Source organism: Oryctolagus cuniculus, chromosome 17, assembly GCF_964237555.1.
Source record: "Oryctolagus cuniculus chromosome 17, mOryCun1.1, whole genome shotgun sequence".
Taxonomy (NCBI): Eukaryota; Metazoa; Chordata; class Mammalia; order Lagomorpha; family Leporidae; genus Oryctolagus; species Oryctolagus cuniculus.
The window spans coordinates 33,434,904-33,459,456 of record NC_091448.1 but is presented as its reverse complement, the minus strand read 5'-3'; the positions used below and the strand labels follow the sequence as shown (position 1 = coordinate 33,459,456).

The 24,553-nt window shown below is 42.9% G+C and overlaps 1 protein-coding gene and 1 long non-coding RNA gene across 8 annotated transcripts; one reads left to right on the top strand and one right to left on the bottom strand.

Annotated features, from left to right (window-relative positions):
• Positions 1 to 169: 169 nt before the first annotated feature.
• On the bottom strand, positions 170 to 6,244 carry LOC127484384 (uncharacterized). Its single transcript, XR_007911301.2, has 2 exons — positions 6,107 to 6,244; positions 170 to 1,369 (listed from the first exon to the last, which is right to left on the bottom strand). It is a non-coding gene; the product is annotated as an uncharacterized lncRNA (long non-coding RNA).
• Positions 4,197 to 24,022, top strand: SRSF1 (serine and arginine rich splicing factor 1). 7 transcript variants are annotated; one of them, XR_011383534.1, is made up of 6 exons: positions 4,197 to 7,238; positions 7,650 to 7,834; positions 8,200 to 8,372; positions 9,138 to 9,256; positions 23,298 to 23,444; positions 23,784 to 24,022. XR_011383534.1 is itself a non-coding variant. In XM_070060930.1 (4 exons), exons 1-4 carry the CDS (start codon positions 6,484 to 6,486, stop codon positions 9,174 to 9,176), a joined length of 1,152 nt encoding a protein of 383 aa, XP_069917031.1. In that variant the 5' UTR covers positions 4,197 to 6,483; the 3' UTR covers positions 9,177 to 12,658. The 7 variants fall into 7 exon arrangements, 3 of the variants coding, with proteins under 3 accessions (XP_069917031.1, XP_008269470.3, XP_069917030.1); XR_011383533.1 differs by having other exon boundaries at positions 23,298 to 24,022; XR_011383532.1 differs by lacking the exons at positions 23,298 to 23,444; positions 23,784 to 24,022 and adding an exon at positions 10,168 to 12,658.
• Positions 24,023 to 24,553: the final 531 nt, after the last annotated feature.

Here is a 24,553-nt window from a genome sequence, read left to right as displayed (position 1 = left end):
ATTTGGGATTAAAAAGTGGTGATCTTTTACTACACTGCAAAATGAAAAACAAGCATTGTACCCATTGTGTCTAGCAACTGACAGCAAGATGAAGTTTCCATAGAAACAACATTCTGCTCATCTAACACCCTGTCTTTTTCAAAGAGCAGTCAGTAAATAGTCAATGATATTCATCTGAACAGAATTTATTGGTAATAAAGGGAGTTACAGCAGTAATCAGTCCTCAACCTAATTTACTAGGGAAGATGAGACATACAAGGGTCTTCGAAAAGTTCATGGAAAATGTGTATTAGGAGAAAACTAAGCATGGATTTCATAATATTTCTGCATCAAAATAAAATTTTTTAAAAGATTTATTTATTTATTTGCAAGTCAAAGTTACAAAGAGAGAGGAGAGGCAGAGAGAGAGAGGTCTTCCATCCGATGGTTCACTCTCCAGATAGCCGTAACGGCTAGAGCTGCGCCGATCCAAAGCCAGGAGCCAGGAGCTTCTTCCAGGTCTCCCACATGGGTGCAGGGGCCCAAGGACTTGGGCCATCTTCTACTGCTTTCCCAGGCCATAGCAGAGAGCTGGACAGGAAGCGGAGCAGCCGGGTCTTGAACCGGCGCCCATATGGGATGCTGGTGCTTCAGGCCAGGGTGTTAACCTGCTGCGCCACAGCGCCAGCCCCTCAAAATAAAATTTTAAAAAATGCTTACTTATTTATTTCTTTTCAAGCACTTGAAAGACAAATCAACTGACAGAGAGGGAGAGACAGAGATCAATCTTCCATCTACTGGATCACTCCCCAGATGGCTGCAATAGCCGGGCTGGGCTAGGCCAGATTGAAGGCAGGAGCCCAGAGCTCCATCAGGGTCTCCCACGTGGGTGGCAGGGGCAGCACTTGAGCCACAAGCACTGGCTCTGAGGATGCATTAGCAGGAGGTTAGATGACAAGCAGAGCAGCAGGGACTTGACTCAGCACTCAGAAACGGGACGCAGTTGTCCCAAACAGGGCTTAAACTGCTGTGCCACAACGTCCACCTCTAAATTATTCTTTAAAAACAAAACAGAAAAATATTTATTTATTTGAAAGGCAGAATGGCAGAGAAAAAGAGATCCACTATGCGCTGGTTCACTTTCCAACAGGCTGCAGAAGCCAGATCTGGGCCAGGAGCCAGAAACTCCACTCAGGTTTCCTACATGGGTGATAATGACAGAGAGACTTGGCTGTCCTTTGCCGCCTTCCCGGTGCATTACCAGGAAGCTGGAGTAGAAGCAGAGCAGCAGGGACTCGAATCAGTACTCCAATATGGGACTGGGTATCCCAAGTGGTGTCTTACTCACTGAGCCACAATTCCATTTTTTTCACAAACTTTTTGAGATATCCTATATATGAAATGAAAAGATATATATTATTTCCTTCCTTTTCAGAGAATATTTGTCACTAAAACAACTAACTGGAGTTAGGACTGGCATTGAAGAACAGTGGGTCAAGCTTCCACCTGCAATGCCAGCATCCCATATGGGCACCGGTCCGTGTTCTGGTTGTTCCACTTCAATCCAGCTCCCTGTGGATGTGCCTGGGAAAGCAGCAGTAGATGGCCCAAATGTTTGTGCTCCTGCTACCTATGTGGAAGACCCAGATGGAGTTCCAGGCTCCAGGCTTTGGCCTGGTCTGGCCACTGGCTGTTAAGGGCAGTTGGGAAGTGAATCAGTTGATGGAAGATCTCTCTGTGTCTCTCCTTTTTCTCTAACTCTGCCTTTCAAATACATAAATAAATCTTTTTAAAAAATTTTTTTAAAGATTCATTTATGTATTTGAAAGGGAGAGTTACAGAGAAGCAGAGGCAGAGAGAGAGAGTGAGAGGAAGTCTTTCATTCACTGGTTCACTTCCCAGATGGCTGCAATGATTGGAGCTGCGCAGATCTGAAGCCAGGATCCAGGAGCTTCTTCTGTGTCTCCTACGTGGGTGCAGGGGCCCAAGGACTTGGCCATCTTCTACTGCTTTCCCAGGCCACAGCAGAGAGCTGGATCAGAATTGGAGCAGCCGGGACTTGAACCAGCTCCCATTTGGGATGGCAACACTGCAGGCAGTGGCTTTACCTGCTACGCCACAGTGCTGGCCCCTTAAATAAATCTTTAAAAGAAAAAAAAAGTGGAGCAAGGGAACAGAGAACCCTGAAAGTAGCCAACTGTTCCAGAGACCAACACCTATACATGGTAGAGTCCAGTATTCCTATTCTGTAAATATCTGCCTCATAGTAAAAGTTACAGAATTATCCTCAGGGAGGACAGTAAGGACTAGCACAACAAATGCTGAAAACCGTTTCTAGATTAGGAAAGCTGAATTTCAGTGCAAGTTACTCTCAGACACCTCCCCTTTCCCTCAATATCTCCAACACATACCTTTGGAGGAATAGCAATTTTGCTAATTGTCGAGACACAGACGTTTCTTCCAGTCATTTCTTGAGTTATAACTTACATACCACATAATTACCTGCTTTAGGTATATAATTCCGTGATTTTTAGTATACTCACAGAGTTGTGAGCCTATTACCATGAGTAGAGTTTTAAGTGCTAGGGAAGTCACTACAAAACAGGGTCTTGTGATTTCAACTCTTACAACAATCAGCAATCAACTCTTTGTATTTCTTTCTTCCCTCTCCAAGTGATCAATTCCAGGGCAAAGTATGGTACTAGACTGAATTGGAAGCATTTAAAAAGTTTCTTTGGGAGAAAGCAGCTTTTCATCAACAGCAATCATGTTGAAAATAAGGTGGCTTCTGAGAAGGACCCTGGTGAGGTCCACATTGAAGACACTGGCTGCTTGTGGGAGCTATCCATAAAACTGCCCGTGAATGTCTGAGGAGCTCACATACCCCCCAATGTCATCTCAGGAGGAGAAACTGGAAGTGGGTGTAATTCCATCAGCAGAAATTGAATTGATCGCCTACTACCTGGCTAGACAAAGTCTGCGTGAAGATCAGCCTACACAGACAGAATGGCCAATCTTTATCCAGCTCACTCCAGGGAACAAAAACATAAAATCCATAATAAAATCTGTCTTGGAGAGATACACTCTGTGGGGGCAGGGATCAATGATAAGGCTCACCATGATTTGAAAAAAATTATCCCTCGAAATTCTTCACCTTGGTTCATTCTCATTCCAAAATGATTTTTTTTCCCCCTTCTGTGAAATAAAATATGATAATGCTAGGGCACTGGTAACATCACAACTTGAACTGTAATGATCACCAAGCTAATGCCATCCTGGGAGACCTAGATACAAACAGCCATTAGGCTTTTCCTCAACCCAGAAACTCATTTGGTTACATTCAAATACAAAAACAGGAGTCAGCAGAGAAACAAGAATGTACTGGTCACACGATATATTATGTTCTACCTTGTATTCCCGGGGAGGAAAAAAATCAGACATGATTGTACTAAATTAAACAAACAAGAATAAACTAAGACAATTCACAGTTTTCTTATTTTTTTCTGGAATGAAAATGTCTTGAAATGAAAAGCACCCATGTTCAAATAACTTTTGTTATCACGCACAATATTAATCAACAGAAGACGAGCCTGAATAAATCTAAATTGATGGATAAAAGAATAGAAAGAGAAGTACACGGTAAACAACTGTTGAATAAACATGATTTCAGCTTGATATGGCTGATATCTTTAGAAATTCATCTTTTTTTGTCACTGAATCGAACAGAGCTACAAAATGAAGAAAACTTGTTTAAACAGTGTCTTCTTGGTCAGTTTCTTCTCATTTTAAGTTTGTTTATTTATTTATTTATTTTAGAGGCAGAGGGACATTGAGATATCGTTCATCCACTGGTTCACTGCCCAAATGCCCCAAGAGCTGGAGCTGGGCTGGCCTAAGCAAGGTGCCTCCAACGAGACGCCGTCACTGGAACTGAAGCCAGGTCTCCCACTCACGCCATCACTCACTGCTTTCCAGGGCACGCACACTTCAAATTAAAAAAACAGGTCCTTCTCTTTCTTATAAAAAAAGTATATGCATACAAACATATAATTTTGGAAACCATTACAGAGAGCTCAAGGGATAGCGGAAGTTCTCAAGATTCGGCATCTCTGCTCAGTTCACACTGAACTCTTATCCTGGGTCACTGACATTGTAAAATACATTTAATCAGTGTTTAGAATTTTAAAAAAATCCTCCTCCTGAATAAGCTATTTTTTTTTTTTAATTTTAAAGCCACTTTGTTTTGAATATATACTTCTGATCCTATCTGCTCATAAGTCAAATTTGCTGGTCTTCTCTAGGAACTAAACAGGATCTCACTGCAGTTATTTCTTTTTTAAAGATTTGTTTATCTGAAAGGCAGAGTGACAGAGAAAAAGAGAGAGACAGAGATTTCTTCCATCTGCTGGTTCACTTCCCAAATGGCCTCAACGGCTGGGGCTGGTCTGGACCTAAGCCCGGAGCAGGAGCTCCATCAGGATGTCCTATGTGGCTGGCAGGACCTCAAGGACGTGGGCCTCATGTGCTGCTTTCTCAGGCACATTAACAAGGAGCTGGATCAGAAGTGCAGCAGCCGGAACTGGAACCAGCACTCTGATACAGGATGCATGCACCCCAGGAAGGGTTTCCACCTGCTGCACCACAATGCCAGCCCCTGCAGGAATCTGGAGTACCAAGTCCTGTACATGACTTCATCTTGGTCCCACACCATCATTTCCCTTTCTCCCTGGATTTCTTCATCCAGGTTTAATGATGTTTAGGGCATCTCTGTAGCTGCCTCCTATACTTAGGGAAAGGGGCTGCTGCAAATAAATATGTACCATGAACAAAATCACTGTTAAACTCAGGGCGGATATCTGTCTTACTTACGACTACTTTTTTTTTTTTTTTTCATTATTACTGACATTTAAATATCCCAGGATTTCACACAGAAATCTAGGTTTTATTGGTGGGTGCTTTAGGCATCGCTTGGGACACGTGTATCCCCTAGCAGAGTGCCTGGTTAGAATCCGAGCTACTGCTTCCCATCCCAGCTTCCTGCTAATGTGCCTCCTGGGAGGCAGCAGAGAACTTTGGTCCCTGTTAACCATGTGGGAGACCTGGAATGAGTTCCAGGTTCCTGGCTTTGGCCAGGCCCGGACCCAGCTGTTGCAGACATTTGAGGAGTGAACAGTGTATGGAAGGTCTCTGTCTTTGATTTTTAAATAAAATGAACACCCTACTTTTTTTTTAAATCCAGGTTTCAGGGGCTGGCGCTGTGGCACACTAGGCTAATCCTCCACCTGCGGCGCTGGCATCCCATATGGGCGCAGGGTTCTAGTCCCGGTTGCTCCTCTTCCAGTCCAGCTCTCTGCTGTGGCCTGCGATAGCAGTGGAGGATGGCCCAAGTGCTTGGGCCCCTGCACCCACGTGGGAGACTAGGAGGAAACTCCTGGCTCCTGGCTTCGGATCAGCGTAGCTCCAGCCATGGCAGCCATTTGGAGAGTGAACCAACAGAAGGAGGACCTTTCTCTCTATCTGTAAAACTCTACCTGTCAAATTAAAAAAAAAAAAAAAAATCCAGGTTTCAAATGTGTATGAAAAAAATGCAGGAAGTTCTTATCTCCCCACATTGGGGGGGGGGGGCACTGTCCTGCACACCAGCGGTGGTCTCCAGTGCTTAGGGTTCTCACACCAACTGAGCAAAACAGCCCTGTAATGAGTCAATCCCTGCATGTACACACCTTCTAGGGAAATAGGATGAATTTCAAGATTCTGCACACAGGGGGTGGCACCGTAGCTCAGAGGGTTAAGTCGCTGCGGCATGCAATGCCGGCATCTCACATGGGCGCCAGTTCCTGTCGCGGCTGCTCCTCTTCCCATCCAGCCCTCTGCTGTGGCCCGGGAAAGCAGTAGAAGCAGTCCAAGCGGTTGGGCCCCTGCACCCACGTGGGAGACCCGGAAGAGACTCCTGGCTCCTGGCTTCCAATCGGCACAGCTCTGGCCATTGCAGCCATCTGGGGAATGAACCAGTAGATGGAAGACCTTTCTCTCTGTATCTCTCCCTCTCTCTGCCTGTAACTCTGCCTTTCAAATAAATAAATAAAAAAATTTAAAAAAAAATCCACTGTTGTTAAAAAAAAAATACCTTCTGCACACAAACACGTTCCGTTGGCTTCACGTTCCTTGAAAGCCGGAGGATCAGGCACAGTGCATTCTGCAAGCACTCACTGAGCATCTCCCCAGGGCGAACCGTGCAATCAGGTCTCTCCTGGCTGACCAGTACCAGCAGCGATCAGAGGACGGCCGGCTGCCACCAGCGCAAGGAGTTATTTTAAGTTCTAAACCGAAGGTGGAACCGCCTTTAGTGTCCAATATGTATAAAGGAACACGCGTCGGGTTCTTCTCAGGCACTGTTTCAGCAGTCACGGACTGTTCGCAGAGCCGGCAGGAAGCCACAGCCTAAACCGGCTCGCAGCTGGATTACCTGCTACTCGGCCCGGGAGCCCGACGCACTCTCCAAGGATGCCCGGGTTTCCGCAGCAACCAGCCGGCCCCTCCCCTGCGGCCCCGCCCCTGGGAGCTTTCCCGCCAAAGGCCGTTAGCGCCGCGGAGCATGACGGGACAGGTTCCAGGCTAGGTTTCACCAAATCCTTTCAGTGCTCTCCAAGAGGCTTATTCCTGGAGAAAGGGACTATCGTGGAAGACCTCACAGAGGTTAACAACCCCTTCCACTGGGGTTCCGGATTTAACTTTCGCCAGACGGCCGCTGACTCCACAAGTCCCCTACTCCACAAATCGGAAACGCGAAGGACTTTTTTTTTTCCTTTCGTGCGGAGGGTGACGTCGCGCGTGCGTGAGCGCGTCCCACCAGCACCCGTTACGCTCCTGCGCGTGCGCAGTGAGTGCGCAGAGCCGCTTCCTCCCGCTTCTCTTCCTCCCTCCCCCCCATATCCGTGCGCCGAGCTGATAAAGGCGCCATTTTGGAGGGGCCGCGGGAGACGTGGTGCCGCTGCGGGCTCGCTCTGCTTTTCGCTAGGCTTGGTGGGAAGGCCCTTTCTCGAGTCCGCGCTTTTCGTCGCCGCCATGTCGGGAGGTGGTGTGATTCGTGGTCCGGCGGGGAACAACGACTGTCGTATCTACGTGGGTAACTTACCTCCAGACATCAGAACCAAGGACATTGAGGACGTGTTTTACAAATACGGCGCTATCCGCGACATCGACCTCAAGAATCGCCGCGGGGGACCGCCCTTCGCCTTCGTTGAGTTCGAGGACCCGCGGTGAGGCGGCATGGGGCTCGCGGCCTTGAAGAAATAGGTTGGAGTAGTTGGGGAAGGCTCCGCGGCCTTAACACAGAGAATGGGGTAGGGGGGCCTTTATGGGAGGCTGTGGGCCAGCCGGCGTCGGCCTGCAGGAGTCGAGCGAGGAGCCGAGCCGGCGTGGCTTCTCCGGTGTCGCGGCCGTCCCCGGAGACACCCTCGCAGGCCCGGAGCGGGAAACTGAGGCGCTGAGGGCTGGTGGAGTGGTCCGGAGCCCGGCGTGTGTCTGGGTGGGGGAGGGGCTCCTATTATGCAGCGCATGTGGGCTCCTCCGCCTTGGGTGCGCATGTGCGGGGTCCTCTCGTTCCCGGCGGAGTTCGCGTCTCCTCGCGGCGGCCCTTCTCATTCCCCTTGCTTCCTGTGATCCTGCAGAGACGCGGAAGACGCGGTGTACGGTCGCGACGGCTATGATTACGATGGATATCGTCTGCGGGTGGAGTTTCCCCGAAGCGGCCGTGGTACCGGTCGAGGCGGCGGCGGGGGTGGAGGAGGTGGAGCTCCCCGGGGCCGCTATGGCCCCCCATCCAGGCGGTCTGAAAACAGAGTGGTTGTCTCCGGTGAGTTTAAACCGTCCCTGTGGGTTGGTTGAGAAGGACAGAAACCACTTTAAAGATCCCCTGGGCTTGAGCGACTTGAAAGGCAGATTTTTCATCCTGAATCTGCACGTGCTTTAGTTCGGGGGTTTATGTAGTAAGGAAGGATGACTCTGATGGTGAGACACCAAAATAGGTTGTGGTATTAGAATAGGAAGGTCCTCTAAGTCATTTTGGACTCCAGGTTCCAGCATCTTTCCAGCTCCCTAACTGGAACCTATTAAGTGTAATCATTAAGTACATTTTAAGCTGTTGCTCTAATACACAACGCTGTGTGATGTATAATTTAGAATAACCGGTATTGAGGGCAAAAAAACCCACTTTTCCAGGACTGCCTCCAAGTGGAAGCTGGCAGGATTTAAAGGATCACATGCGTGAAGCAGGTGATGTATGTTATGCTGATGTTTACCGAGATGGCACTGGTGTCGTGGAATTTGTTCGGAAAGAAGATATGACCTATGCAGTTCGAAAACTGGATAACACTAAGTTTAGATCTCATGAGGTAGGTCATACACTTATTCTTTTCTTTGGCCAGAATTGGATACAGTGGTCTTAACAGTGGAACTTGAAGGTAAGGATTCAGGCAAGGGTGTCCAAGTAAATTGCCAGATTTCTGGTTTTAGTTACATTGTATTCATTCAGCATGCCTGAAACAGGTGAAAGCTTAGATCTTTCAATGGAAAGTTCTGTCTATCCAATAGGGAGAAACTGCCTACATCCGGGTTAAAGTTGATGGGCCCAGAAGTCCAAGTTATGGAAGATCTCGATCTCGAAGCCGTAGTCGTAGCAGAAGCCGTAGCAGAAGCAACAGCAGGAGTCGCAGTTACTCCCCAAGGAGAAGCAGAGGATCACCACGCTATTCTCCCCGTCATAGCAGATCTCGCTCTCGTACATAAGATGATTGGTGACACTTTTTGTAGAACCCATGTTGTATACAGTTTTCCTTTACTCAGTACAATCTTTTCATTTTTTAATTCAAACTGTTTTGTTCAGAGTGGGCTAAAGTGTTGAATCGCATTTTTGTGTAATATCCCTTTGCTCCTAACATCTACATTCCCCTCATGTCTTTGATAAATTGTATTTTAAGTGATGTCATAGACAGGATTGTTTAAATTTAGTTAATTCTCCATGCTCTTCAGACTGTGATATTGTGTATATGTCTATTCTGCTCTGGTTTGTGTGAACTGGGATGTTGGGGGGGTGTTTGTGGTTATCTTACCTGGGGAAGTTCTTATGTTTATCTTGCTTTTCATGTGTCTTTCTGTAGACATATCTGAAGAGATGGATTAAGAATGCTTTGGATTAAGGATTGTGGAGCACATTTCAATCATTTTAGGATTGTCAAAAGGAGGATTGAGGAGGATCAGATCAATAATGGAGGCAATGGTATGACTCCAAGTGCTATTGTCACAGATAAATTGGCAGTATTGACCTTATACTAAAAGACAAGGGTTGAAAATGAGTATATCTACCTTAAAATACTTTTAAACTGCTTCTTATGCAGTAATCTTTAGCTACAATTGCTTTCCTCTTTAAACCTTGGCAATTGTGGCAAAATTACCTTGCCCATTTGTAACAATTTGCTCCCTTCCCCCTTTTTTATTTTAGTAGGGACTAATGTGGGAAGAACTGGCTAATGTGTCACAGTGCTTAGTTAACAACTGTTATTTGTGACCTGCTGTTGATACACATGTGGGTACAGGGTGTCTTTAATTCCAATGAGATAGAGTATAATATCAATACTGCTAAATCTGCATGTCCTCTGTGTGACTGATAGAGCATTGCTATTTCATTTTTTAAAGACAAAATGAAAGCAGAATATAGAATTCAACATATTGGTGTAGATAATCTAGTTGGGAGTACTTTTAAGTCTCACCTTCCCCTTTAAACTAATATTCATAATTGACTCATGTTTGAAACACTTTAATTTACAAATTAAATTGCAGATGGGAGCATTAGATTTAGTTTAGACTTAGATGGGTAGCAATACCAGTAAACTTTCAACTACATAACTCTTTTTGCAACCACAAAACCTGTAATGCGCTGTAAAGTAACAAGTGTTGGCATTATCAGTTGAACTGTAAATATAAAATGCTTCTTCCAATTAGTCTCTATGATGGTTAAGTTTCTAAAATTTATCTGAACACCATTCAGAAACTTGTTTTGGGGAATTTGATAGTTATTGATGTACATCTGTTAAACTGATGACAGACATAACTCATCATTCCCCAGAAACCTTTTTTGATTACAGTATCTAACATTTTGCCTCCTCTTTTTTGGTTTTGCTGGTTATAAAGGTTTGGATTGGAGAGGGCTCACTGGATCCCAATCCTTGGAGCTGGATCATTGGATTCAAATCATAATGTGGATAGGATAGGGAGGATGAATTACAAGGATTCATGGAGCGGGATCAGATTACCAGGAACATAGGAGTGGATTCCTGCCCCAACCAAACCGCATTCGTGTGGATTTTTTTATTCAACTTAATTGGCTATTCCAAAGAATTTTTTTTTCCTATTTTTGACGATTGGAGCCCTTAAGATGCACGATGGAATTGTGTTTTGCATTTTTTGGTAAAAGGAGCAAAGCGAGGACCTGGAGATAATACGCTGGAGCAATCTCCTTGGAAGGATTCAGCACGAGTAGATGGTAAACATTTAAAGGGGAAAAGGGGGGGTTTGTTTAAAATAGTAATCAGTAAGTCACTTCTAAATTTAAAGAAAACAAAATTGGAGTTGAAGAATAAGTAGGTTTCCAATTGGCTATTGCCGTTTTTCTTTGAAAAAATAAACATTTTTTAAAAAACTATGCATGGTTGTCCTTTTTCCTCTTCATGTAAGAATTTAACTGGGTTGACTAGTCTATCAGTGCTTTGAATTGATAAGACTCTGACTCTTGTGTTAGTAAATTAAAGTTTCTTGAAAGGCAATCTAATAAATGGTTTTAACTGTCTCTTATTGTTGATTGTAAAAATCTTCAGGGGAAGACAAAAGGTGAGATAAAGGCAGTTATAAATGTGTCTGTAACCAGTAAGTGGGGGTGATTTAGCCAGTCTGAAGGATGAACTTCATTCTTTGCTTAAAAGTGACTAAGAACTTGATGGGCATATAGTGTAAGATAGGTTGATGTTAGTAAATTAATGTCAGCTTAGAAGTAACCTTTGAGATTCTGAGACTCAAAAATTGATAAACAAGTAACATTGCATTTCCTTTTCAAAATGTGAATAGGGCACTGAAAGAAACTGAGCGACTAATAAAAAGCTAGAATTCTTTAGCCTTGTAAAAAGATTTCTCAGCTGTGTCATTTTCTGTGCCCAGAATTTTAGTTCTCTACCAAAGCAGTGATTATAGCTTGAAGTTGACTAGTTCTTATCTTTACAACCCCTTGATGCAAAGTTTTCAAATTAAAACTCCATAGTCTTATTTTCATAGCTAAAGCTTTCAAGCCAATCATTTCTGTGCTCAGCAGAAATAACTAGATCTTAACATTTCTTTTGGGTGCTAATCCTAGTGGGAAGCTGAATTTAAGATGATGATTCAGGTGAGATAATTTTAAGCCTAGAGGAAACCATTTTGTTATTGGAAGAAGTGAACTCCAGTAGGGATGCCCATAAGGTCATTCAGCCGGTCTGTTTTAATGAAGCTTGTGCAATTTCAGGAGGAAGAGAGGGAATGTTAAATTCAGAACTAGGGTTTTATTTTTAAATGTGTGGTATAGATCACTAAGTATTTGTTTAGAATTAAAATACAATGGCCAAGGAGCAGAGTTTCATGTGGCATGCTTGAAATTTTAAATTCCATTTCATGTGTATTTTAGGTTATTAAAGGGAAACATAGAGTGACTAACATGATTTTGAAAGGTGAATGCACGCTAGATTTAAGCAAGCATGGGTTCATTTATGTTCATTGAATGTTTTTGGAACAGGACCAAAATGGTCTTGATTCAAGGCTGAATTTGATTGAGCTAAGTTCTAACCCTAGATTGAAATAGAAGTTACTCATTATTGTCTGTAGATTCAAGTTTAAGATAGGACTTGAGGTGCATACTTTTATGATTAATGTGACCAGACAACATAAAGGCAGATAAGGTAGATGGTTGCTGCTTTTTTTAGTCTTAGAAAAATGAACCTCTACCTGTATTGGCAACTATTGTTAGAAGAAAGTCATGCCCTTTTAAAAAGGAACTATAAAAGCTGCCTTGGCTTTTTTTTTCCCTTTTTTATTTATGTCCTACTAGAATATTGTAGGGAAACTAATTTATTTTCTAACCAGGGAAAATTTTAAAGTCTTTAAGAAGCAATTACTTTACATAACATCAGATTGAATAACTCACCTTGCTGTTCAGCCCACATTCTACAGGAGATAAAAGGTAAGACCCGTTTTCTGACTCCTAATTGTTCGGGATCTGAATTTTATTTTAAAAATTAATATTTTTAAGGATATTGTTTGGAATATTGAATAGTTTCTCCTCACAAAAAATGCTTTTTCCTCCACCCCAAAGTTTTATACTTTTAATAAATTTTGAGTGTTCATGTAGCCACCCATCCATAGTGTTTGGATTTAATGTGATTGATTCTAGAATTTGAATTTTTTAAATCAGTTTTGTCTTTGAAACATGTTTTGGTCTTTAGGGCTGGTGTTTATTTTTAGGTTTGTGGTCAAGATGAATTTCTTATGTGTGCCTTTTTGCTTCCTTTGTATATGAAATTTGTAATGAAATTACAAATGAAATAAGTTGTATGTATGTATTTGCCATAAATAGTATTAAAACAAAAACTATTAGACTGAAGTTCTGTTGTAACGTAATCACTCTTGGCTTATCATCACAGCGTGAAAGTGTGAAGGCAAAAAACAGCTTCGCAATCTCTTATCCATAGTTCTGAAATCAGAAAGCTCTTTGTTGTGGAACTAATTGAATGTAAAACCCATCTAGAATTAGTTTTACACTGTGATTAAGCTGTTTTCCTACTGAAATACACTTCATTATGAAGTACAAATGACTGAGTCCCAAATACATCTGCCCCCAAGAGTTTGGATAAGGGATTGTAGAACTGTGCTAGAATACCCAGGTCTAACACTTGTGTGTATAATTTTGGGTGTGTGAATGAAAACAAACCTGTTAACATTGGATCCTTTATTGAGTGAAGTTGCCCACCCTTTTTAGGCTGAAGCAGCCCACAAGCAAAAAGGTATGACCCACATTTCTTTGTATTTCTGTTGCTGTAGTGGACTCCACTACTGTACTTCATTGAAGGAAACAATCAGCCTTCCTAGAGTATACAGCAAAATGCTCTGTACTCTTTTTAAGCAATTGTTTCTGTGTCAGTGTACTTAAAGGAACAGTGACCAACCTGATTTTGAGGAAAAATGTTCATTGTATCTTGTGATTGTCTATTGAATAAATAGTGATCTTGATGAAATGTAGTCCCAAGAAATTAGAGTATACTTAAACCAGCACTAATTTCTAAAGCTATGCCTTACAGGTTTTTTTTTTTGTTTGGTTTGGTTTTTGGTTAATTCCTAAAAAAAATATTGAAAAGGGAGCCACTGGTTTACTCTCCAAATGGCCACAATGGCCAGGGGTGGGCCAGGCTGAAGCCAGGAGCCCAGAGCTCCATCTGGGTCCCCCATGTGGGTAGCGAGGGCCCAAGTACTTGAGCCATTTTCCACTGCTTTCCCAGGCATGTTAGCGGGGAACTGGATCGGAAAACTGACACTCTGATGTGGGAGATTGTAGTGTTGCTGGTGATAGCTTATAGTGCTGCACCATGATATCACGCCCCATGTGCCTGACAATTCTGAGGGTGTTTGGGAGTTCATGGGGATTAAGAGAGAAGAGTATTTTCTATTAGAAGAATCACTTGATGCTTCAGTAATACATGAAATGAATGAATCTTTGTCACATAGAAGTCAATTTCTGCAGAAAAAACATCAACATTTACATTTAAATGGATGCCAGGTTTGGTTATCAAGGAGAGAGAAGTCATACATAACCTTTATTTATACAGATTATTGTTGCACACCACTTAGATGAGCAAAATGCAGATGAAACTGGGTGCATTGTCTTCATCTCTTAAAGTACAAAGGAGATAGTGACTACTGTTGCCATACAACTTAGAAGTGTCTGTCAACTATTAGTAGAACTATCTACATGAAGATCCTGGGAATTGAGACCCTCTAAGGATGCCAAACTTAACTGCCAACAATTTATAGAGATGCTGTTGTGTCAATTTTTATAATGCTACCTATTGGATTACATGAGTACCAGGGAAAACCATATAACCACTAGAGGGAGCTGTGACACAACCAGGAAATTAGCCCTAGTGTAAAGAATCCATGCAGCAAGGTGGAGACCAGATACCTAAAGTTAGATGGTTTGGGTAAGTTTTCTTCCTGTAACATCCCTGTCTTCCCATCTGTTGAGTGGTGTCCTTTCCCTATTTGGCATCTGATCTTTTTAGGCTTTGAGGAGACCTTAGTTTACAGATAACTGAAGCTGTCTGTAAGAGCATGTTGAGGTTCTGGAGTTAAGGAGGGAAAGCTAAAGACATGAATTTCTTTTTCTGATTGTCTTGTACAGCTCCAGGTATGGAATGGGAAGGCCAGGACTATGAAAATTGGGTGCAGGAATAAGGTGTGCTGCAAGACAGAATAAAGCATAAAATTGGCCATACACCAGAGAAGATGAATATGCTTTCAGAGCTCTTGGTAGTGTTTGCAGTGTAATAGCAGCTTTGGGGGTAGTAATCAATCATTAAGTTTCTCAATGTTAACTTTTTTTTAATCGCCTTAAAACCATAATTGTCAGGTTAGCTGTTACTTTCTTGGCCTTCAGTAGATAAAAGTACCTTGTGGTCAAAATTCAGTGTTCGTTTCTTAATATTTGAGAGATAAGGTGGACATTGAGGACTAAGACACAAAGTGGACAAATTTTTTGCAGTAGAGAAAAAGGAATAGGTCCAGTTGACACAGGGACTTCCCTACCAGTTACAATAACACTTAACGGAGCAAGAGAGGCTACTGAAAGGTATTGACTAACAGCCTTCCTGCAAATTTGGTTCAGAGTGCTGAAAGTACTCCGAGTTGATTATTAAGCCTGTCTGTAATCCTGAAAACATTTAGCTTTGATGGCCCTTCAGTTAATAAAAAGGCCATAAATGGTACACATGAAAATACAGAATTACCTTGGAAGAGGAGGACTAAACTTGGATTGTTAAAAGTGCTGGAAGGGATAGCAAAATTTGTTTATATCAGGGAGCTTTGTGCATAAATTTGTGATAAGCTATCAGGTTATAATTATTGATGCTTAATACACAGGAATTGACTAGCATTAACCCAACAAAAGGGGAGCCTACAGCTTTTAAATAGGACTGGGCAGTCCTGAGCTGCATGACCATTAACAGCATACTTAGAGACTTGGTTTACAAAATATTAAACCAAAAATAACACCCGCATTCTAAGACTGGAAATGTGAAACATTAGCAGTACAAGCACATACACTACAAAGAAAAAATGGTTCCCTTGTCCTCTATCACTAAGTAGAAATTGCAGCAAGGATAGATTACTGTGTTAGCCACAGTGCATCTATGACTTGAGCTAAGCCAGAGATCACTTTTCTTGCCAAGTAGTTTTTCATAATTACTGGATTTGTCTCCCAGCTTAATTTACCACACCAGCATCCTTGCCTATGGACTCATTAACTGAAGTGTTCTAGTTGATTTCCATGACTCTAGTTCATACTGATTATCAAATCTGATCTTCCTAAAACTGTCACTCTTCTAATATGAGTCAGTGATGGGTTACATTCACTTTTTCATTACCTCCCTGTTTCAAATCCTGATTTTCAAAGGTGTAGCTCAAGTCACACTTCATTCTTGAGACCATTTCAAAAAAAAGCTACTGGAAAGAACTTAGAACTCCCTAAAAGTAAAGCACTATAGAACTCTGTTTCATAAAGCATTGGTTAGCTGTGGGTAGATTATTGGACAAAGTGCTATTTAGACGTCAGATTTTTCATTGGGGTTGGGTCATTTTTCAGTAGTAAAGGGATACAATGAAGAGTGGAGATTATATTATTTTTCTTGGGTTGGGAAAGAATCAAAAGTTACTGCAGGACACATATCCTGGTCATCAGTGAACAAAGGAGCAGCCAGCCCAATGCAGTTTTCTCAGCCAAGAGAACATACATAAGAAGAGTAATTCAAAAAGCTTGAGGAAAATGCACTGTCTTAACTTGATTTTCCATGAACCTTTTGAAATACCCATATACATTACTGTCCTATGACCCGGATCCCACAAGGAGTTCTGTTAACAGTTCGTTTTGATCAGCAAAATTTTTGTGACCTAATTGGAATTTTTACTGTGTCACATATGCATGCTGCTTACATGGCCACTTGAAGTTGTTTCATAGGTATTTTTAAATTTAATAAGTGAGTAAATAAATGTTTATAAAATTGTAAGCAGATATTCAGCATAAAACTTAGATCTGAGGTGCAATATGCTCTTCTAATCAGTTTTGGGCTTATTCCAGGGTAGCCGCATGCCACCCTTTTAAATAGAAAGTAGTCAAACTTTTTTTTGTCTTTTTGTTTGTTTTTGCAGTTTGAGGAAATGTATGCAGCCCCAGAACTTGGATCTAGGTGTTTGATAAATTCTTTACTACCAAATTGTGTGAGGTTTTTTTTTTTAGGATTGATTGATTATTTGAAAGAGTTAGAGGAGGGGGAGACAGGGAGCAAGCTTGCTTCCATCTGCTGATTCACTTCCCAGATGGCCACAAGGGCCAGGGCTAGGCCAGGCCAAAGACAGAAATTAGGAGCTTCTTCCATATCTCTCATACCACAGTTTTTAAGCCAGCCTGTCTTTTCCAGTCGGGAGGCCCTTAGCCTGGAAGAAGTCTTCAGTGAACTCTTCCACTTAAGTGAACACCACTTGCAGTATCTACCTGCTGCCACCAGGGTGTCCCATGGTACTGTCTTTGATCCATGTTCTTAGTCTGGGAGCTGGGTGGGGGCTGTTCCAGAGCAGAAGTTTGTGTAGTCACAGTTGCCGTGATCCAGAGCCCAGCAGCAAGAAGATGAGATACTTAGCTCCCGGAGTTTCCAATGTTTTGTGAACAGCCAACTCTGAGGGAAGCTCTTGCCCTGTTTGAACGGACCCCTGCTAGTCGGACTGGCCTGTGGGTGGACAGCAGGTCACACAGTGGCCAGAGTCTGGCTTACCACCCATAAAAGCATAGAAAAGAACCTGTGAGTGGGTAAATGTCTACAAACATTTGTATTTTGATGGCTGAGTCCACACTTAAACAAAGTCAGACTGTTTTACCACTCTTAGATGAGTTTTTAAAGCCCATATGTGGCAAATCCCCCCACTTTGCAGTTTGTGTTGCTCTCTGCATTGTATTTAGCCTGGCTATAGTCTATATTCACCCTTAGGTAATAATAGACCTATCACATATTTGAGAGCCATTGAAATGTAGCCTCAAATTCATTATTACTTGAGCAAATAGCCCCTTTAAAAATTTGATTCTTCTAGTGTTCCTTAAGTACTTCATCTGTAATGGGTTTATTTATAAGTCTTGACTTTTCCACAGAAGATCTTCAAAAGTATTTCAGGTGGCTAATGGCACTTGGTATTTAGTTAAGTGCTCAGTAGATATTCATTCACCTAAATAGTGGTGCTCCTATAATTGGGCTGGCTGTATATATGAGGTCTTCAAAAAGTTCATGGGAAATGTATGAGTTTCAGAAAGTGTACCTAAACTTTTCATTTTATGCAAACTTTTTGAAGTACTGGTTTGTGCCAGTTTTCTAATGAGACCTCTGTCAAAGACCTTTGTCTTTGAGCTGATTGAAATTCATTATGAACTGGGAAATTGGTCTTTGGGATATCCTGGCTGGTCCCATGATGGCCTGAAATTGAGGCTGTGTCTGGACTATGTCTCTAGGTGTTATCTATGTGATATGTCCAGGACTCTTAAAGCCAACAGGAAAGTGGCTGATTTGAGATGGTGGTGTTGCTCTCTCTCCTCCCTGGTTTCCTAGGTGAGTTTCCATCCTAAAACTTTGAAGCCATAGTTGTAAGGTCACTGGAATAAATCCCAAACCTACTCTTAATGGTCAAGTTTACCTTTGACTTCTCAGTTCTCTGGTGAGAACTAAGCATGGACTGTGTTACTAATTTGGACCCTTTCTCTGTGTTCTTAATTTTTGTACACAGCAAATACGGGGCTTCCTCAGACTTCATCAGTTTTGCTAGATGTACTATGTAGGAAACCATGGTGGAATTATTGTAGGAGTAAGTTACTGGTTCTGATGCAAACAGTCTGCCTATCCTAAGAAGCATTACTAAAACATCATTCATCCTGTAGTACATATCTAGCTTTAGAGATGGTTAGAAAATGTTTTCATATGTAAGGAATAACTACTACCTTGTGCCTCTCCCATCTATAGTGCAAACTAGTAAAAGGCAGAAATAATGTGCAATCCAGCCCCCACAGTGTGGTTCTAGGCTTACTGTGTACCTGATGCTTAGGAAGTGTTCTCACTGGCTTGGATTGACTACTTGCCATCTGTTCCCTGCTCAGGGAAGATTTTGATGCTGAATGAAAGGGGAAAGAAAGTGAAAGCAGAGTGGGAAAGAGGAAGCTGGAGAAATAAAAGGAAACAGCTGGATGCTGAAGGGGTGGGACTTATGTAAGGTCAGTAAAACAAAAAGCAGAGGGCAGGGTCAGGCCCTGGGGGTAGATGGCTAATTAACTTCTGTTTGCTAGTTGAGTAGAGCCTTGTGTGCTTAGAGACCAAGATACTTCAAAGGAGACTAGATTCTTCTCTGTGTACCTTACCTTACTAAGTTCATCAGGTCAAAATCTATCCTGCCCTCTAGGAATTCTGATCTTGTTCCTTCAGGCCTAGCAGAGAGCTTGCTGCCAATGGTCAGGCAACTGAGGGTGGAGTGGTTCGGGCAGTTGTGAACAGCAGCAAATGAGCTTGATGTATTATTCACAAAGCAAGTGCTGACTGCAGTGTTTGTCCTAATGTGGAACTTTTAACAGCAAGCTCACCAGACCCCTTCACCTGCTCTTATGCATACACAATGCCTGGATATAGAACTAGGCAGCTTCTTGTTCAGAAACTTCTCAAGGTCAACAAACATTTTTAAAAGCTAATTCCACCTTTCTGTCTCTCTCACTGTCCACTCTGCCTGTCAAAAAAAAAAAAAAAAAAAAAAAAAAAAAAAAAAAAAGCTAATTCCATCTCAGAGCGTTAGCCAGATCTTAAAGCTGTCATGGCTTTGTTTTCCTTCTGTTGGCATTGCTTTCTAGAATGAACAAGCCTTTCCAAAGCTTACTCTGGCTAGCCTTGTGACATCACATCTCTGTCTTAGGTTACTGCTGCTCACTTTCCTCATCTGGGGGACATATACTGTGTAGGTTCCTCAACACCTGTCTCATTCCCTGTTCCTCTGCCAAGAATGGGGGAACCCTCAGTTGAAAATTAAATTGGCCCAGTGAAGAAACTGAAGAGATATTTCTGTTGGAATTTAGGTAAAGAGTTATTTCATATTGTGTTTATATAGCCTTCCTGTTCTTCACAAGGACATTTGGATAAGCATTATAACAATCAGTAAATTTTGTTTTTTGTACAGAAATAGCATTTTTAGTTTTAGTGTCTTTACAGCCTTCTTAACCAGTGGAATGTATTTGGACTGGAAACTAGCCACCAAATTCACTTCTGTACCAGAGTAGTGTGGATGTATGTTTTTGACTATGTGTGTGATGTAACTGAGGCTCAACCTCAGCTTGGTCCCACCAAGTTTGTGACCTGTTAAGTATCAACTGTTTAAGCTCAGCCATTCCTGGGGCATCTGAGGGCAATGAGGAACAGGTGTCCAAAGGAGAAATGCTAGTGCCAGAGGGTATGTTTTCTAGTTGTATTGGATTTCTTACTTGGTGTATTTTTGACCTTAGTTGCTTTCCTGCTTCTACTCTGTTATTTTCCTTGCTATTTGTTGGATATTATTCTTTGTCAATCACTCAAGAGTGTTGTTTTGTTTTGTTTTGTTTGTTTGTTTGTTTGTTTTTAACAGGCAGAATAGATAGAGACAGAGAGAAAGGTCTTCCTTTTGCCGTTGGTTCACCCTCCAGTGGCCACCATGGCTGGCGCGCTGCGGCCGGCGCACCACGCTGATCCGAAGGCAGGAGCCAGGTGCTTCTCCTGGTCTCCCATGGGGTGCAGGGCCCAAGCACTTGGGCCATCCTCCACTGCACTTCCTGGGCCACAGCAGAGAGCTGGCCTGGAAGAGGGGCAACCAGGACAGAATCCGGCGCCCAACTGGGACTAGAACCCGGTGTGCTGGCGCCGCTAGGTGGAGGATTAGCCTATTGAGCCGCGGCGCCGGCCACTCAAGTTATAAAATGAAAATATTTCTACATACTTTATAGATGAAACTGGTAGGTCTCGCATTGATTTGTGCTAGCTTCTTTCAAAAAGAGTTGAGATGATAATGTGACTATGGACTTCTTTTTGGAGTGAACCTTCAACTGCCAGTTGAGCTCAATGTCTACTAGGAAAATAGGTAGATTTATTCCCTGTCCCTTTGTTCCCTATGGCTTTGTTCTAGCTGTTAACGAACTTAAATAGGTACTCAAGAAAAAAGATATCTGTTTTCCCTTCCTTACCTTGCCAGTTCAAAACAGAAGTAACTTGTGATGACACTTCAGGTAGCAAAACTGAAGTGCAAACCCAACTTTTGACCTCATGAACCACAGATAAGTGGCTTTAAGCCTGTAGTGTGGTTATTCAGCTCCTGGTAGGTAGGGTAGGGTGGGGGATGGGGGGTGATAGGGAAGAGGTAGAAAGGGAGGCAATTACTTCTGCTTTCCTGCCACAGAAGCTGGTGTTTTGATTGGGGGGGGGGGGGTGGAGAATGTGGTGGTGACTTTGGTCTGATAAGAGTATGCTTCCTTCTCTTCCCCAGTGTTTTGAGGCTGCTGTTGAAGAGTAACTTTTCTGGTCAGTGCTTTTTAGTAATTTTAAATACTGCAGTCTTGGCTTTTACTAAATCTGTGAATGGTCACTTCTGGCTTTTCTGCATGAAGAACTAGTATATCAGCTTGCTGATTTCAAGTTTCTTCTAGATATTCTCTACTGAAAGTTTTGAAGTTGGTGATCTTTTGTTTGTTGAGAAGTCTTACCTGGGGACAGGTATTTAACCGCAGCAGAGATACTTTCCATTCCTAGGTTCCTAAATCTATAAATCCAAATCCTTAAATGTATTCACAGTACTTTAAAAGCCTCTCCAAGGATGGCCCGTGTGCTTGGGCCCTGCACCCCATGGGAGACCAGGAGGAAGCACCAGGCTCCTGGCTTCGCATTGGCACAGCGGCCAGCTGTGGCGGCCACTTGGGGGGTGAACCAATGGAAGGAAGACCTTTCTGTCTCTAAGTAAAGAAAAAAAAAAGCCTCTCCAAACCAAGAAGGGAATAATACAGTTGCTTTCTAACATTTGCAAAAAATTATCTTTAACATATATGTCGTTATTAAAGTGCCTTTTTTTTTTTTTTTAAAGATTTATGTATTTATTTGAAAGAGTTACAAAAGAAGAGAGACAAAGGTCTTCCATCCACTGGTTCACTCCCCACACCCACATGGCCACAAAGGCTGGAGCTGGGCTGATCAGAAGCCAGGAGCCTAGAGCTTCTTCCAGTTCTCCCTTATGGGTGCAGGTGCCCAAGGACGTGGGCCATCTCCTACTGCTTTACCAGGCCGTGGCAGAGAGCTGGATCAGAAGTGGGGCAGCTGGGACTTGAACCAGCGTACATATGGGATGCCAGCACAGCAGTGGCCCCTAGAAAAACAACTCTTAATAAGTGTCTTCCTTTGCCATGTCATTAGCCCTTTGGCTATTTACCTGAGGGCTCTTTAATAAGGATGAGAGAAAACCTTTCACTTTGAGAAGTGAAGGATGTTAACTGACTCAGAGCTGGTATGCTAGTTCTCAGCTCTAAAGTTAATTTAGAGCCACTCAAAATCAATAATAAAAGTATTTACTTAGCCCCTGTTATATTTAGGAAATGCTCTAAGCATTTTACATACATTTCTCATTTAATCCAGAGGTCACTCCAGTGAGGTTTTACTCTTTATTTTCCAGATAAGGAAATTAAGGTCCTGAAAGGTGACAAGTCATATAATTTGAGGTAGAGCAGGAAGAGAGAGAAATTTGAGCAGGGTGAGTTGGGGATCTGACTTGTTTGGATGGATGTGGGTCCACCATATTTTTTGTTTATCATGCCTGACGGTAGCACTATTGATTGACTGGAAATTGCTTACAGTGACCAAGATGAACTTACTGTCCAGACATTTGTAGTCTTTTGACTGGATACCAGAGTATGGTCTGTGTGTAGAAGCTGGCCTGAGGAGGAGCTTGTTCAGTTTGTGGCTAAAGATATTCATTGTTGTCCTAAAGGTAGAGATGATGCTGTTTCTAGGGATGGAATCTTTGATCTTACTTCATTGTATTCCTGGGACAGACCTGATTGTTTCTGAGTACTTGTTCCAAACTTTTTTGATGTTTCCCTTCTAGATGTTTGAAGTTTCATCTGCGTTTAAAAGATTGTCAATTTTTTTTCTTTTTAAAAGAGAGTTTGGAGAACAGTCAGAATTGTGGTTTTGTCTTATTAGTAGAGATAAAATTAGCCATTTTCCTCAAGAAAGGTGATGCTTCTGAATCCCAGTTCTTCAGTAATGAGAACTAGACTGCTTTTCCTTGACCTCTGTTTCCTGTTAGCAGGGAAACCTCTTCCCAGAAGTGCTATGAGAAAGCTTGAGGAACATATTACTAGGTCTCAGGGTAAGAAGTTCAAGAGAGTCCAGCAGTAATGGTATTCATTATGTACTAGTTTTTGTACTCCTAAAGTTTATTTTTTCACTATAGTTTGGAAGATAGCAGCTAATGGGAGGATGCAAAGGGAGGAAGAAACCTGAGGGAGTGCATCACAGAGACCCTGGAGCGAATATGTTAAGGCAGGGGAGCAGCAGAGACAGTGCTACCAATGAGAATAAAAAGACATGCAGTATCCAAAGTCAGCAAGAGCAAAGATTATGCCTTAGATTTGCATTTTGTTTCCCTCTTCAGTGTGCATGTGTATATAAAGGTACTTCCAAAAGTTCCTAGAAGATGCACGTTATCAAAAGCTGTATGTGGTTTCAAATTTTTGTGCCCCAATAAGCATCTTTTAATTCCATTTTCCATGAACTTTTTGAAGTATGAAGCACCCTCGTACACACTTCAGCTTCCCGAGCCATTTTGTTTTTGTTTCTAAAATAAACTAATGGACATTTAGAGGAGACATGGGGGCCTCCATAGTAGTTTAGCTGAAGAATGTGCATCAGAAAGTCTTCATCATTTTCTGTCCCCTCCTGTCTTAGGCTGACCGGTTCCCTGGTGTTACCTGCTTCTGCTACTGATCCAAACCGCAGAGCTTCTCATTGATCCCCAAGGTCTCCGGGCAGTATCCAATGGGGCATCGGCTCTCTAAAAGGAACCAGATCAACGATTCCAGCCCCTTCATTCTGGTGACTGAGGGAAGGAAAGGGGGAGGTGGGGGGAACATTGTGTAGGGGACAGAAAAGAAGCACAGACTGTCCAAGCACTGTACCTCTTCAGATTTTACTGTGTATCGCTGAAGGAAGTTGGAGGTGGTGACCTGTGTGGAGGGGAATGAATGGAGGGGATGATAAGAGTTGGTTTTGAAAGATGTTGGAAGTCTTGAAATAATGCAGCCATCTGAGGAATTTTTTTAAGCTAAAGTTCATAAGACTATAACTGATATAGCCTGCCCCCTCATTTCCCCACCACAGATTTCTTGGACTGGAGACACTTGTTTAATAATAGCTTGTCTCTGATATTCCCAGTAGCTACTTCTGTGTGAGGAAAGGATAGAAAACGTTCAGGACATCATCACACAGGCTCTTCTACAAAGTTCCAGTAGCAGTGACGCCTACATGGAAGACTTGGAACTGCAGACAGAGGCTGGGGTCACCTCAGTGACATCTCCTGACGCTGTCCAACCAGAAGTTCCATTTTTTATTGGCGGGAGGGGGCTGAAGGAGGAAGCAGACTGTACTCAAGGACTAAAATAATTTCATGGCTATATTTTCTCACTTGTTTTTATTTTGTTGGTGGGAGAGGAGGGGTTTGGGGTAGAATTTCACATCATATCTGGAGTGAAGGGGAGGGTGGGGAAGCCCAGCCCTTCACCCAAGAATAACCCAGTAATGACATGTCTGTGCGTGGGAAGTGCTTCCCTCCACCCTGGGAGGATCTGAGGCGGCACCCCAGTGGGATTCCCTGCCGGCGATGGAAAGGCTACTCAGAGGGAGATGACCTCGCTCAGCGAGAGTTCCCAGGGCTTGGCGGACCAGAAAAGAAACGCCTAAGGGGCGAAACACCGCAAGTCCGCGGGGCTTCCCCCAATTTCGAGGTGGGGGCTATGCTGTACATGCGGGACTGAAGAATTGGGTGACCGCCATGGCTTGTGCCCTCCGCTGAGGGGCTGCTAGGGACGCGGCACTGCTGGGCACCGTGTCTGAGTCACGGGAGACGGCCCAGCTGTGCCCAGAGGGCCAGCGCCAGACCCTGGCGTCCTCCATCTTCTCTCCTGAGCTCCCCCTGCTCCAGCTGC

Coding starts and splice junctions, on each gene's coding strand:
- SRSF1 (XM_008271248.4), top strand. CDS start 6,484: ATGCCCGGGTTTCCGCAGCAACCAGCCGGCCCCTCCCCTGCGGCCCCG. Junction 7,835..8,199: donor AAACAGAGTGGTTGTCTCCG/GTGAGTTTAAAC, acceptor CCACTTTTCCAG/GACTGCCTCCAAGTGGAAGC. Junction 8,373..8,571: donor CTAAGTTTAGATCTCATGAG/GTAGGTCATACA, acceptor TCTATCCAATAG/GGAGAAACTGCCTACATCCG.